At 46.2% G+C, this 12,001-nt stretch overlaps 1 protein-coding gene across 3 annotated transcripts in view; it reads left to right on the top strand.

Moving 5' to 3' along the window:
* The window catches only part of LOC149451981 (uncharacterized), a 145,344-nt gene that overhangs the window by 79,383 nt on the left and 53,960 nt on the right, over positions 1 to 12,001 (top strand). The window contains exons 1-2 of one of the 3 annotated variants that reach the window (XM_089689934.1): positions 4,311 to 4,682; positions 9,637 to 9,763. The exons of 1 other annotated variant lie outside the window; for it this stretch is intronic. In XM_089689934.1, the coding sequence (XP_089546060.1) occupies positions 4,352 to 4,682; positions 9,637 to 9,763 (458 nt within the window). In that variant the 5' untranslated portion in view covers positions 4,311 to 4,351. Of the gene's footprint in view, positions 1 to 4,310; positions 4,683 to 9,636; positions 9,764 to 12,001 lie in introns of those variants that run through there. One more of the 3 variants, XM_089689936.1, reaches the window with a different exon arrangement.

The following is a 12,001-nucleotide window of genomic DNA, read 5'->3' as shown; positions in this document are numbered from 1 at the left end:
GTCTTGGCTTTGCTGCTCTGAACCTCCTCTGTCCATCCTCAGGGACTTCTGCAGGGTCATCAGTGAAGGCAAACTTGTCTGCTCTCAGGGGAGACTCCATGTGCTGGATGAACTTCAAGGTTCCATATTCACCCTCAACCCCCTGGCTGGTTGCTACTGACAACTCCTCAGCCTGACATGGGGGGAGAGATGCTGATGTAGATGGAACTGAGTCATCCATTACCTGAGGCTGCTGATCCACAGAGCTCACTGATGTCTGGCTGGCAAATCTCCTCTCATTTTCAAATTTTTCTTTAAATGCTCCACTTCTGGCTTTCAACTTTTCTAATAATAAAGATTGTCTCTTTACTTTCTCCTCCATGTGCTGGAGCGCTGGCTTCATGCCCAATCTGTTCTTGCTCCAGGCCTGGCAGTATTTGGCTCTGAAGGATTTGTGTTCAGATTTTAAAACATTAAGTTTCTCCTCAGCTCTTCCAATAGTCACAAATCTATCAACAATCTTCTGTCTGAAGACATCGACATCCTCGCCAGGGCCGGGACCCACAGTCAGGTCCTCCACCTCCTCCTCTTCACTAGGCCCGGTCTCATCAGGGGAATCCCTCCCAGGGCCTCCACCTAAATCAGGCATGGTTCCTGGGCCAAGCTAGCAGGCAAGGCCCAGGCTTGAAAACGCTGGTTCTCAGGGAGAGCTCCTTCAGTGTGTCCTCCTCCTTCTCCCACTGACCACCAATGTAAAGAACATTCTTCTCACTGACCACCAATGTAAAGAACATTCTTCTCACTGACCCCCAATGTAAGGGACATTCTTCCCATTGATCACCAATGTAAGGGACATTCTTCTCACTGACCACCAATGTAAGGGACATTCTTCCCACTGACCCCCAATGTAAGGGACATTCTTCTCACTGACCCCCAATGTAAGGAACATTCTTCCCACTGACCACCAATGTAAAGAACATTCTTCTCACTGACCGCCAATGTAAGGAACATTCTTCCCACTGACCACCAATGTAAAGAACATTCTTCCCACTGACCCCCAATGTAAGGGACATTCTTCTCACTGACCCCCAATGTAAGGAACATTCTTCCCACTGACCACCAATGTAAAGAACATTCTTCTCACTGACCACCAATGTAAGGAACATTCTTCCCACTGACCACCAATGTAAAGAACATTCTTCTCACTGACCACCAATGTAAAGAACATTCTTCTCACTGACCCCCAATGTAAGGGACATTCTTCCCATTGATCACCAATGTAAGGGACATTCTTCTCACTGACCACCAATGTAAGGGACATTCTTCCCACTGACCCCCAATGTAAGGGACATTCTTTTCACTGACCCCCAATGTAAGGAACATTCTTCCCACTGACCACCAATGTAAAGAACATTCTTCTCACTGACTACCAATGTAAAGAACATTCTTCTCACTGACCCCCAATGTAAGGGACATTCTTCCCATTAATCACCAATGTAAGGGACATTCTTCTCACTGACCACCAATGTAAGGGACATTCTTCCCACTGATCCCCAATGTAAGGGACATTCTTCCCACTGATCACCAATGTAAGGGACATTCTTCTCACTGACCACCAATGTAAGGAACATTCTTCCCACTGACCCCCCATGTAAGGGACATTCTCCCCACTGACCACCAATGTAAGGGACATTCTTCCCACTGACCCCCAATGTAAGGGACATTCTTCCCACTGACCACCCAATGTAAGGGACATTCTTCCCACTGACCCCCAATGTAAAGAACATTCTTCTCACTGACCTCCAAGAACATTATTCCTGATTATACCATTAGGTCTGATATTCCTCCACGCCTTTATTCAGACTACGTGAGGTTCCCTGCCCTCTCAGAGCTTTGAATCTTCCCAACCTCACCCAGAATATTGTGCACCACCACCTCTACAGGGAGATAATTCTGCCACATGGGTAATCTGTCACTGTGCATTCTACATGAAGCAACAGACAACTATACTAACTAGAAAGTGTGTCCAAATCAAAATTCCATCGAGTCAGGAATGCCCGGTACACCTACTTCGCATAACTCATGAGATAAAGGAAGGAGATGCCTAGAACCCTCCCCACCCTTTTATACATCTCTATGTTAATGGGACACTGAAGCAAAAAGTGGTCCATAGACTCCACTTTACCAACACACTGCGCTCTAGGACAATCCCGATCATCCACAGGGCGGTGCTTCAGGTTTCCTCTCACATAGAGTCTTCCATGGAAAGCAAGCCAGGCTTGATCCCTAAACTTCAAGGGGATTCTCTCCAAATAAGGTATAAGCTTGCCTTTTGTAAAAATAATAAATACATATCTTTTTGTAGGTAAAAAAAAAATGTGCATTGCTTATTTTTATTCTGCAGTCTGTAGGGCCTTGTACCCGCAGTCATCAGATCACAGGTGCAATGCCAGGATCCTGCAGACACTAAGTAACCTGTCTGCCCGTACCTCATGTATGGGCAGGCAGTTCCTGAATGGCAGGAAGAGTCAATGAACTACAAGAGTGCTCAAGCGCCCTCCTCTTCTTGGATTTACTAAAACTGGAGAGTGCAAAATGTGGTGCATCTCTGCATAGAAACCAATCAGCTTCCAGGCTTAATTGCACAAACTGAAGTTAGAAGCTGATTGGCTGCCATGCACCGCTGCAGCAGATTCTGCACTCTCCACCCACGACAGAGAAATCTGTAAGGGCTCATTCACATGTGCAGTGCCCTCTAAGAGTGCAGCATCACAGATACGGCCTGTGTACAGCCCTACGTGGTTGCATGCCCAGGTTCAGATTGATGGTTGGAGGGTGGTAAAACCTTGGCTTCAACCACCTGCTGCAGGTGTGAATGAAGCAGATTGTCCCTACATGTGTATGTTAATGAAGCCGTTTCACTTCACAGTACAATAAATGGGGCAGCACAGTGGCTAAATGGTTAGCACTTCTGCCTGACTGCACTAGGGTTGTTGGCTCACATCCCAACCACGTCACCGCCTGTCTGGAGCTTGCACATTCTCCCTGTGCCTGCGTGGGTTTCCTCCAGGTACTCCAGTTTCCTCCCACACTCCAAAGACATGCTGGTAGATGAATTGTGTCCTGTCTAAATTGTCCCTAATATGTGTATGTATGAATGTGAGTTAGGGACCTTAGATTGTACCCCCCTTGAGGGTTAGGGACTGATGTGAATGTACAATATATATGTAAAGCACTGCGTACATTGATGGCTCTATATAAGTACCTGAAATAAATTAAAAAAATGGTCTGGATGGAAGTGCACAGTGGCCTTTACCCCCCTGGTGGTGTTCCTGAGTGTAGCTCGGGGTTACCTTTCAGTATCAGAAGCGGTAACGCTGAGCTACACTCGGGAATACACTGCAGCGTTGCTCCGGGATCCCTGTATCACTTACCTTGTTCTGCGCTCCCACGATGTCCCCCCTGTAGTGTCCCCGGCCATCTCCTCCGACCGATGCCGGCATCCATCTTGTGGGTTCCGGTCCCTGCAACGTCGGGACGTACGGGGGATGAAACGGCGGGAAATTCAAAAATGTCAAAGTTTTACATTCACTAAATACACTAAAATCACATAGTATAACATTCCTGTATCAAACCATTTCACATACATTGTGTCCCGAGTGCTTTGTCCTGTCCCCTGTCTGCATTTTTACTGTTCTTTCTGCCTGGAAACTGAGAAACATCCATGGCGTCCAAAAAGCGTCCCTTTAGGTCAGACGCGGTTTTAGACCGGCTAGAGAACAGCGATAGTAAATCAGAACCACTTGCAGAATTGAGTGATAATGATTTGTGGGGGAAATTCCTCATCAGACACTGAAAACGATTCTGCGACTTTGCTCAGTGATGTGCGAACTTGGCGCTATATTTCACATTTCAGTGTTTTTGATTTGATTATGTTATTGACTTAAATTTTTTATTATTATTATTTTTTTTTTCTATGATTATTTATAATATTATAATTTATGATTTCGTGTTTCAAATTTTATCCTCCCCGGGATGTTTACTAGACTCTTGTCCGGACAGATTTCAGTGAGTTATTCCTAAGAATTACAGGCCTACAATAAAAAAACAAATTTCCATTGAAATTAATGTACCGCTTTGAGCACAGAAATCCTGACATAATCAGACCGACAGGGAGGTTAAAGAACACATAGCCACATTCTTCTGTTCCTGTTAGATTCCAGGGTGTGGGTTGCTGGACTTAGGTCCCTGCACATTCTTCTGTTCCTGTTAGATTCCAGGGTGTGGGTTGCTGGACTTAGGTCCCTGCACATTCTTCTGCGCAGTTTCACTTCTGATCTCCTGATTTCTGTATTAGAACTCTCCAGAAAACATGGCAGATCTTCAGAGGTCCCTGGAAGAGATGAGAAATTATATCCGCAGCTTCAGCCTGGATACTTTCCCCCATGGTAATCAGGGGTATCAGCGCGTTGTCCTGCAGCTAGTGGGTAATGTCGGGTTTGGGAAGTCAGCCCTGGTCAACTCATGTAAGTGTGTGCTGGATGGCGGAGAATTTGTCATGTATGCTGAAGCAACAGATGGACCGAATGCAGTCACTGCAGAGAGGAGAGCATATGAGCTGACCCCGACCATCTCCATAGCGGACAACAGACCAGTGCTGAGAGTGTATGGAGTGGAGGCGGCAGAAGTGTTCGCCCAGCTTGGTAAGTTTATTTCTTTACCGATCTCCTTTAAGGTCTCACGCACGCAGGACGTCAGAAAAACTCTCCTAGAAGCCGTCCTCTGGCAGCAGAAAAACCGCCTGACGCTTGTAAAATTATCTAAGGCTTTTACAAGCGATTAGGCACGTTTACAAGTGTCAAGTGCTTGGGCGGTAACTCATTTTATTGGCCAAAATGATCATTTATTCTGCAGACTGAAATTAATTAACGCTCAAGTGCTAAACGCGACCAACATTTAGACACGTCTAGCTGCATCAAGCGTTTTTTCTGCCAAATCAGATACGTGGCTTCTTCAGGATTTCCACATTACACCACGGAAACATGGCTTCTTCAGGATTTCCACATTACACCACGGAAACATGACTTCTTCAGGATTTCCACATTACACCACGGAAACATGGCTTCTTCAGGATTTCCTTTGGCGTTTTTGGTGAAAATAAAGCGGTGTTGCACTATGGAGGTCTGTTCTTTGTTTTCTCCTATATGCCCTGTATATCTGAGTCCATATTGAGGAGAGTGGTCTGAGAGGAACATTTAACTCTGAGAGGGACTGTATTGGAGTCAGTGGAACAAGTGGAGGCGTTGAAGCCAGGTTGAGATCCTTATATTTTAAAGCTTTGTGGCCCTTATGGGGCGAATCTAGAAGGTGAGGAGGCACTTTAGCTAGTCCAGGGGAGTCACGTCAGAGTGTCACCAGGAGCACATTTGCAGCATGGAATGAAGTTTTGAATCACTGTATATTGAACACCATTTATCATGTGCACAGTTTTTCACGTTATATTGGACTGTTGTGATTTTATTATCTATATATGTATATAATTGTCACCTTGTATACACGAGTGGGATGATCTCATTATTTTCACTTTATCTGGTCAGCCACTAGGTGGCATAACATGAGTTTGTTTTTGGCACGTATTTAATTTAGGCACTATATAAAAGCACTGGTTCCATTTATGTCACATTATTGATTCCTAGGAAATTGAGTGTTTTATTCACATGATTCATTCACATTGGATGTAATATATCATATGTTGTTTAGTATTGATCATTGTATAATTTTTGTTACACTCATAGCTGAGCGCTTCATCACATTTTTTGGGTTTTCATATGTCCCGTGGTATAAGGAATAGGTGATAGCAGCTAGCATTTCAGTTAGATACTCCGTGGAGCGCAGGAGGACCTCTGTCTGTTTGTTCCACCTGGGCAATAAGTCCATCCGTGACATTTCCTGGTTACTAAATATTCCACGCTCAACTGTTAGTGGGATTATAACAAAGTGGAAGCCACTGGGAACAACAGCCACTCAGCCACCAAGTGGTAGGCCACGTCACATGACAGGGCGGGGTCAGCGCATGCTGAAGCGCACAGTGCGCAGAAGCCGCCAGCTGTCTGCAGCGTCAATAGCTAAAGACCTCCAAACTTGGTGTGGCCTTCAGATGAGCCCAACAACAGTGCGTAGAGAGATTCATGGAATGGGTTTCCATGGCCGAGCAGCTGCATCCAAGCCTTCCATCACCAAGTGCAATGCAAATCGTCGGATGCTGTGGTGTAAAGCACGCCGCCACTGGACTCTAGAGCAGTGGAGATGTGTTCTCTGGAGTGACCAATCACGCTTCTCTGTCTGGCAATCCAATGGACATGTCTGGGTCTGGCGGTTGCCAGGAGAACAGTACTTGCCTGACTGCATTGCGCCAAGTGTAAAGTTTGGTGGAGGGGGTATTATGATGTGGGGGTGTTCCTCAGGAGTTGGGCTTGGCCCCCTAGTTCCAGTGAAGAGAACTCTTAAGGCAACATTTTGGACAATTTCATGCTCTCAACTTTGTGGGAGGAGTTTGGGGATGGCCCCTTCCTGTTCCAACATGACTGCCCACCAGTGCACAAAGCAAGGTCCATAAAGACATGGAGGAGCCAGTTTGGGGTGGAGGAACTTGACTGGCCTGCACAGAGTCCTGACCTCAACCCCATAGAACACCTTTGGGATGAATTAGAGCGAAGACTGTGAGCCAGGCCTCCTCCCCCGACATCAGTGCCTGACCTGACAAATGTGCTTCTGGAAGAATGGTCCAACCTTCCCATAGACACCCTCCTAAACCTTGTGGACGGCCTTCCCAGAAGAGTTGAAGCTGTTATAGGTGCAAAGGGCGGGGCCAACTCAATATTGAACCCTACGGACTGTGCGTGTACAGGCAGGTGGGCCAATACTTTGGGAAATATAGTGTGTATATATATGTTTTGCGGTATCAGTTGTATCAGTTTGCCAATTAGATGGAGGGTTTTTTTTGGAAATTCCTGTGATACTTAGCTCCATCTAGTGGCCAAATGCGTTATTTACCTTTTTTAAATTGATGGTTTGCAAACAATAATGACTTTTCAAACAGCATAGGATAAAGCCCATTGATATTTGTTTTTTTGTTTGTTCTTGCCCCATCCATACCGAACAAATGTGGGGTGAATGGCTATGCAAATTCTTGATAAATCAGCCCCCCCTGCTCTTGTGACCTGAATGTCCCAAAACAGCACCACAAGCGGAAGAACAAGGCTCTGCGATCTGACTGCACACAAGAATGTGCAGCGCCCATGAAAGACACAAACAGCAGGAAGACCCCTTCTGCCCTCTACTAATAATAGTGTCTGTGTCCCTGTTGGGAGGAGAAATGTAGGAAGACCTCTACCTATACTACATGTAAACCCAGTTAGCAAAATCTCATATTCTCTTTAACATGTTCATACCATTTCAAAAGTCATTTTTAATGTTTTTAAATCAATTGTATTCTGTAAAATAATCCCTGGTGATCCTGCCATGAAGTTTCTTGTTCAGGCAGTTCCTGTTTTAGGGTGGCAATGCTCTGTCCCCTCATTGCGCTCCTCCATTGTAACCAGGGTCGGTGCTTGACTATTTTGGGCCTTAGGCAAGACTAACTACTTGCGCCCCCCCCCCAAAAAAAAGAACTAAATACATAATTTTAAAAACAGTAGAAAATATTAAATCAACAAAACATGAAACTACTAAATTTCTTTTAATTTGCAAAAATAAGTGTCATAAGATGCCACCAGCACTAATATTTAAATCCGTGTCACGGACGGACTGCAGTGAGAGGAGGATTCACGTTCTGACAGATCCCAGGCTGGAATTCTCCAGGCAATGGGGGAAATAAATCACTGTGACAGCAGGCAGCCCAGCCCACACACAGAGAACACCTAAACTGAGCGATCCCACACAGTGACAGATCCGACACAACACAGCTCCACCAACACTGACACAGATCAGCAGGCACTAGAAGAGCAGGCTGTGGGAACATGATGATGTCATCACTCACTGACACATTGCACATGTGATGGATGGTGAGCCGGGTCACACTCACATAGACACATGACATCAGAGTCAGCCATTACCTTTCTCCTCAGGCACAGCTCCGCCTCCACTGATGAATGGGAAGAGGGGCTAGAACTCCACAGGGTTCAGCAGCCACCAGCCAGCTTGCAGTAAGGGACTGAGTCTGAGAGGAATACTGGATGGAGCTGCAGCTCAGCTGCTACACTGGCCCCAGAAACATCTTCCTCTGTCCTTTCCTCCTCCCCTCTGCTGTCCCTCCTCTCAGGTGAAGGATCTTGCATGATGTGGTGGCATCCCACACAGAGAGAGCGCTGCATCCAGGTGCACCTAAGTGGCAGTGCGCCCTAGACGGCTGCCTAGTTTGCCTAGTGGAAGCACCAGCCCAGGGGCGGACTGACAACTCATGGGGCCCCCGGGCAATAGGGGATCATGGGGCCCCTGTGTCCTTGCCCAAACTCAAAAAAGCCTATGAAAAAGGTACCAGGGGCATCCCATAGGGCCCCCTACTGACCCCGGGCCCTCGGGCAGTGCCCGAGTTTCCAAATAGTCAGTCCACCCCTGCACCGGCCCTGATTGTAACCCTGTCGAATGCGCTTCCGATAGAGATTACAAGTGGCTATTTCAGCACACATTACACAGGTAAGGTCCAATGTTGTCACCATCAGGATATGTGCTCTGATAAATGCCATGCAGTCATTTCTGCAGTGTAAGCAATCAGGAAGTCGGGTATACTGAATGACGCAGAATCTTCTTTTTTTATGCAATTATTCAAGTCAAGATGGACGCCCAAATCTAGCTGGCTTTCCGTCATTTTACTGCACCTTATCATATTCGAAATCCAGGTCAGTTCCAACCACTTCAGCCATCACAGCCCTGATGGCATTTTCCCCTGAAATGTGTCGCCTCTACTCATCACCTGTGAATGGTGAATTTCAATAAACAGTTTTAATAATAACCTCCAGTGTGACTACTCTGTATATCAATCTCGCCTCCACACCCATCCAAATCTGTCTGGCAGGAGCACCTTTCTGTGGCTACCAGATAGGCAGCAGATGGGACCCTAACACCATTGCTTTGCCTTCATTGGCCATGTACCCCATTGAAGGACAACACATCGCAGATCATCTCCAGGAATAACTGAAGACTGGTCTAGTACTGTCACAAATGCACAGATTTTAGTATCCAATAGGATAACTCCAATGGGATAACCTCCCCAAGAGAACTGCCTGGAACCCATAGCAGGGGACAATTATTCCTCAATGGGCTCCTGCCAGCCTGAAATAATGGCACAGTGCCACCTTTAGGTTGGAGGAAATACTGCAGCCTACACCTGCCTTCATGTTTGAATGAATTACTACTATTTGTTTGCACAGCACAACTCTGTTTACAAACAAAGACATGTGATTACCAAATCATAGCTAATACAATGATCACATGATCAGGAACCACCCCAGTGGTTAGTCTGTTCTGGGTCTATCAGTGACAGCACAAGGGCCTGTGTGTGCTGCTCAGGATGAAACACAGATTCATGTTCCTCTTGCATAGACTGCACATGCCAAGAAGTGAAACCAAAGTTAATGCTTATTTATATATTTTTTACAGGAAACTTTAGGCCTTTAAATGGGCCAATGAATAAGAATTGGAAATTTTATGATTATATGTCTACGTTGGAAGATACGGACCTGAACCCGAACTATACAGACCTCACTGTTCCTGTATTTGTCTTTAGGTGAGTCCTTGGTGTCTGTATCGATGAGCACTAACCTTCTGTACTTACCCAGCAATGGCATGCAATGGGGTTCATTTACTAAAAGTGCAGAGAGTGTTCTGTTATAAGTGAAGCTGTGGTCACTTCAATCACTCAGTCATAGACAATGTAAAACATGATTTTTATTTCATTATTGCACCCTCCTAGGTAGCTAGCAGAACTAGAATCTAATGTTTAGTTAGAAGGGCTGGGTAGCAGCCCTGGTGTAATAGTTAGTGGGGTCCAATCGTGGTCAGGGCTGAGAGGCTCTGTAGACCAGCTCTTTGGGACCTTCCCCTGACCTAGAGACTTGGAGGAGTCTCTAGAGCTTAGTGGGAGGGGGGTAAAGAGTGTCTGGTCTGCACTCTTGAGGGATCCTGACCAATCTCCAACTTGGCATGGGGCCAGGATAGCCCTTAAGAGTTATTGAGCCTGTTCAGTAGCACAGAGAGTTCAGGTGGAAGATAGACTGAGCAAGAGGAGTGTGGAGCCTGGGAGGGGGTGAGGGGCCTGCCTACAGGCTGCAAAAATTGAATGGAGGAAAACTCAGGATCTCATCAGCCCCCAGAACGAGGACCACCTGCACAGCAGAGAAGGAGTGGCCCAGCAAAAGGCCTGGTAACAGCCACCAACCCATTAGCTCAGGGGTGGGCAAACTTTTTGACTTGAGGGCCGCAATGGGTTCATATATTGGACCCGGGGGCCGGACTAGCTGCTGGCCGGCTCAGCCACTACCATGCCATCCATAGTAAGTATAGTAATATTCCCCCATAGTAAGCATAGTAATTAATCCCCCATATAGTAATTCATCCCCCATAGTAATTCATCCCCCATAGTAATTCATCCCCCATATAGTAATTCATCCCCCATAGTAATGCATCCCCCATATAGTAATTCATCCCCATATAGTAATTCATCCCCCATATAGTAATTCATCCCCCCTATAGTAATTCATCCCCCATAGTAATTAATCCCCCATATAGTAATTCATCCCCCATATAGTAATTCATCCCCCCTATAGTAATTCATCCCCCATATAGTAATTCATCCCCCATATAGTAATTCATCCCCCCTATAGTAATTCATCCCCCATATAGTAATTCATCCCCCATATAGTAATTCATCCCCCCTATAGTAATTCATCCCCCATATAGTAATTCATCCCCCCTATAGTAATTCATCCCCCATATAGTAATTCATCCCCCATAGTAATTCATCCCCCCTATAGTAATTCATCCCCCCTATAGTAATTCATCCCCCCTATAGTAATTCATTCCCCATATTAATTCATCCCCCATATTAAGTCCCCAAGTCCCCCCTGTGTCAATTTACTTACCTTTGCTCCGCGCGTTCCTCTCGCCGTGTTCCCGCTCCGTTCCGGTCTTCAGGGCGGACTGTGAGAGGAGCCTAGCTCCCCTCACGTTCGTCATGCTGCCCTGCCTACACACATCCTGACAGCCAATCAGAGGCTATCAGGATGTGAGTGGCAGCGAGACTGGCCAATCATTGCATTTGAGCACGCTGCCCTGGCTGTTTTTTTTTGGTATCACGCTCCGCGGGCCGTAGTTTGCCCATTGCTGCACTAGCTCATAGATTGAGGAGTGAGTGAGTAGACCCACACTCCCTGGGACAGTAAGGCGAGAGAAGCACTCTGGTGGGAAACTGGATTAGCTCCTTACCCAGGACTGTTTCCTTTTAAAGTGACAGGCACTGGACCCCTTCCCATGGATTCCTTCAGACAACTGGATAGAGGAGTATCTGGGCTCTGGGGTGGTACACCAGGAGAGTCCGGCTAGCTCTCAAGAATAATTGTTTGTGTAAAGAGACTTGTAAAACATTCCAGGAAGTTGTCCTTGGGCATCCCATACACCCCTTACCCCATCCAAGTTCAAAATACCTTTATAAAACCTAAAAACAAAGCTCAAGGACTGGTTATTGTCTCCTGCTGTGAAAATGTGTGTAGCCTGGCTGTGCAGGACTATAGGGGGACCCAAATACTCAGCAACTCCTAAGGGGGTAGTGCTACACTTATTTACTGAGATAAATGAGCATTCTCTGTTCCTTACGTAAGTCAACCCCAATGCCCAGTGAGCACCAGAGCTCCCCTTAAAAAAGACCCAGCATCAACGAGGATTGAAAAAAGCGTGGACCAATCTACCCTATCAAGAAAAAAATCTTTATTCAAGCAGAAAAAAATAAAAACATTTCATACAGCAGCTA

This window comes from Staurois parvus, unplaced genomic scaffold (assembly GCF_062004578.1).
Source record: "Staurois parvus isolate SC_StPar_1 unplaced genomic scaffold, SC_StPar_1.0 ptg000503l, whole genome shotgun sequence".
Taxonomy (NCBI): Eukaryota; Metazoa; Chordata; class Amphibia; order Anura; family Ranidae; genus Staurois; species Staurois parvus.
Note: the sequence above shows the minus strand (reverse complement) of the source record. Positions and strands in the feature narration are given on the sequence as shown.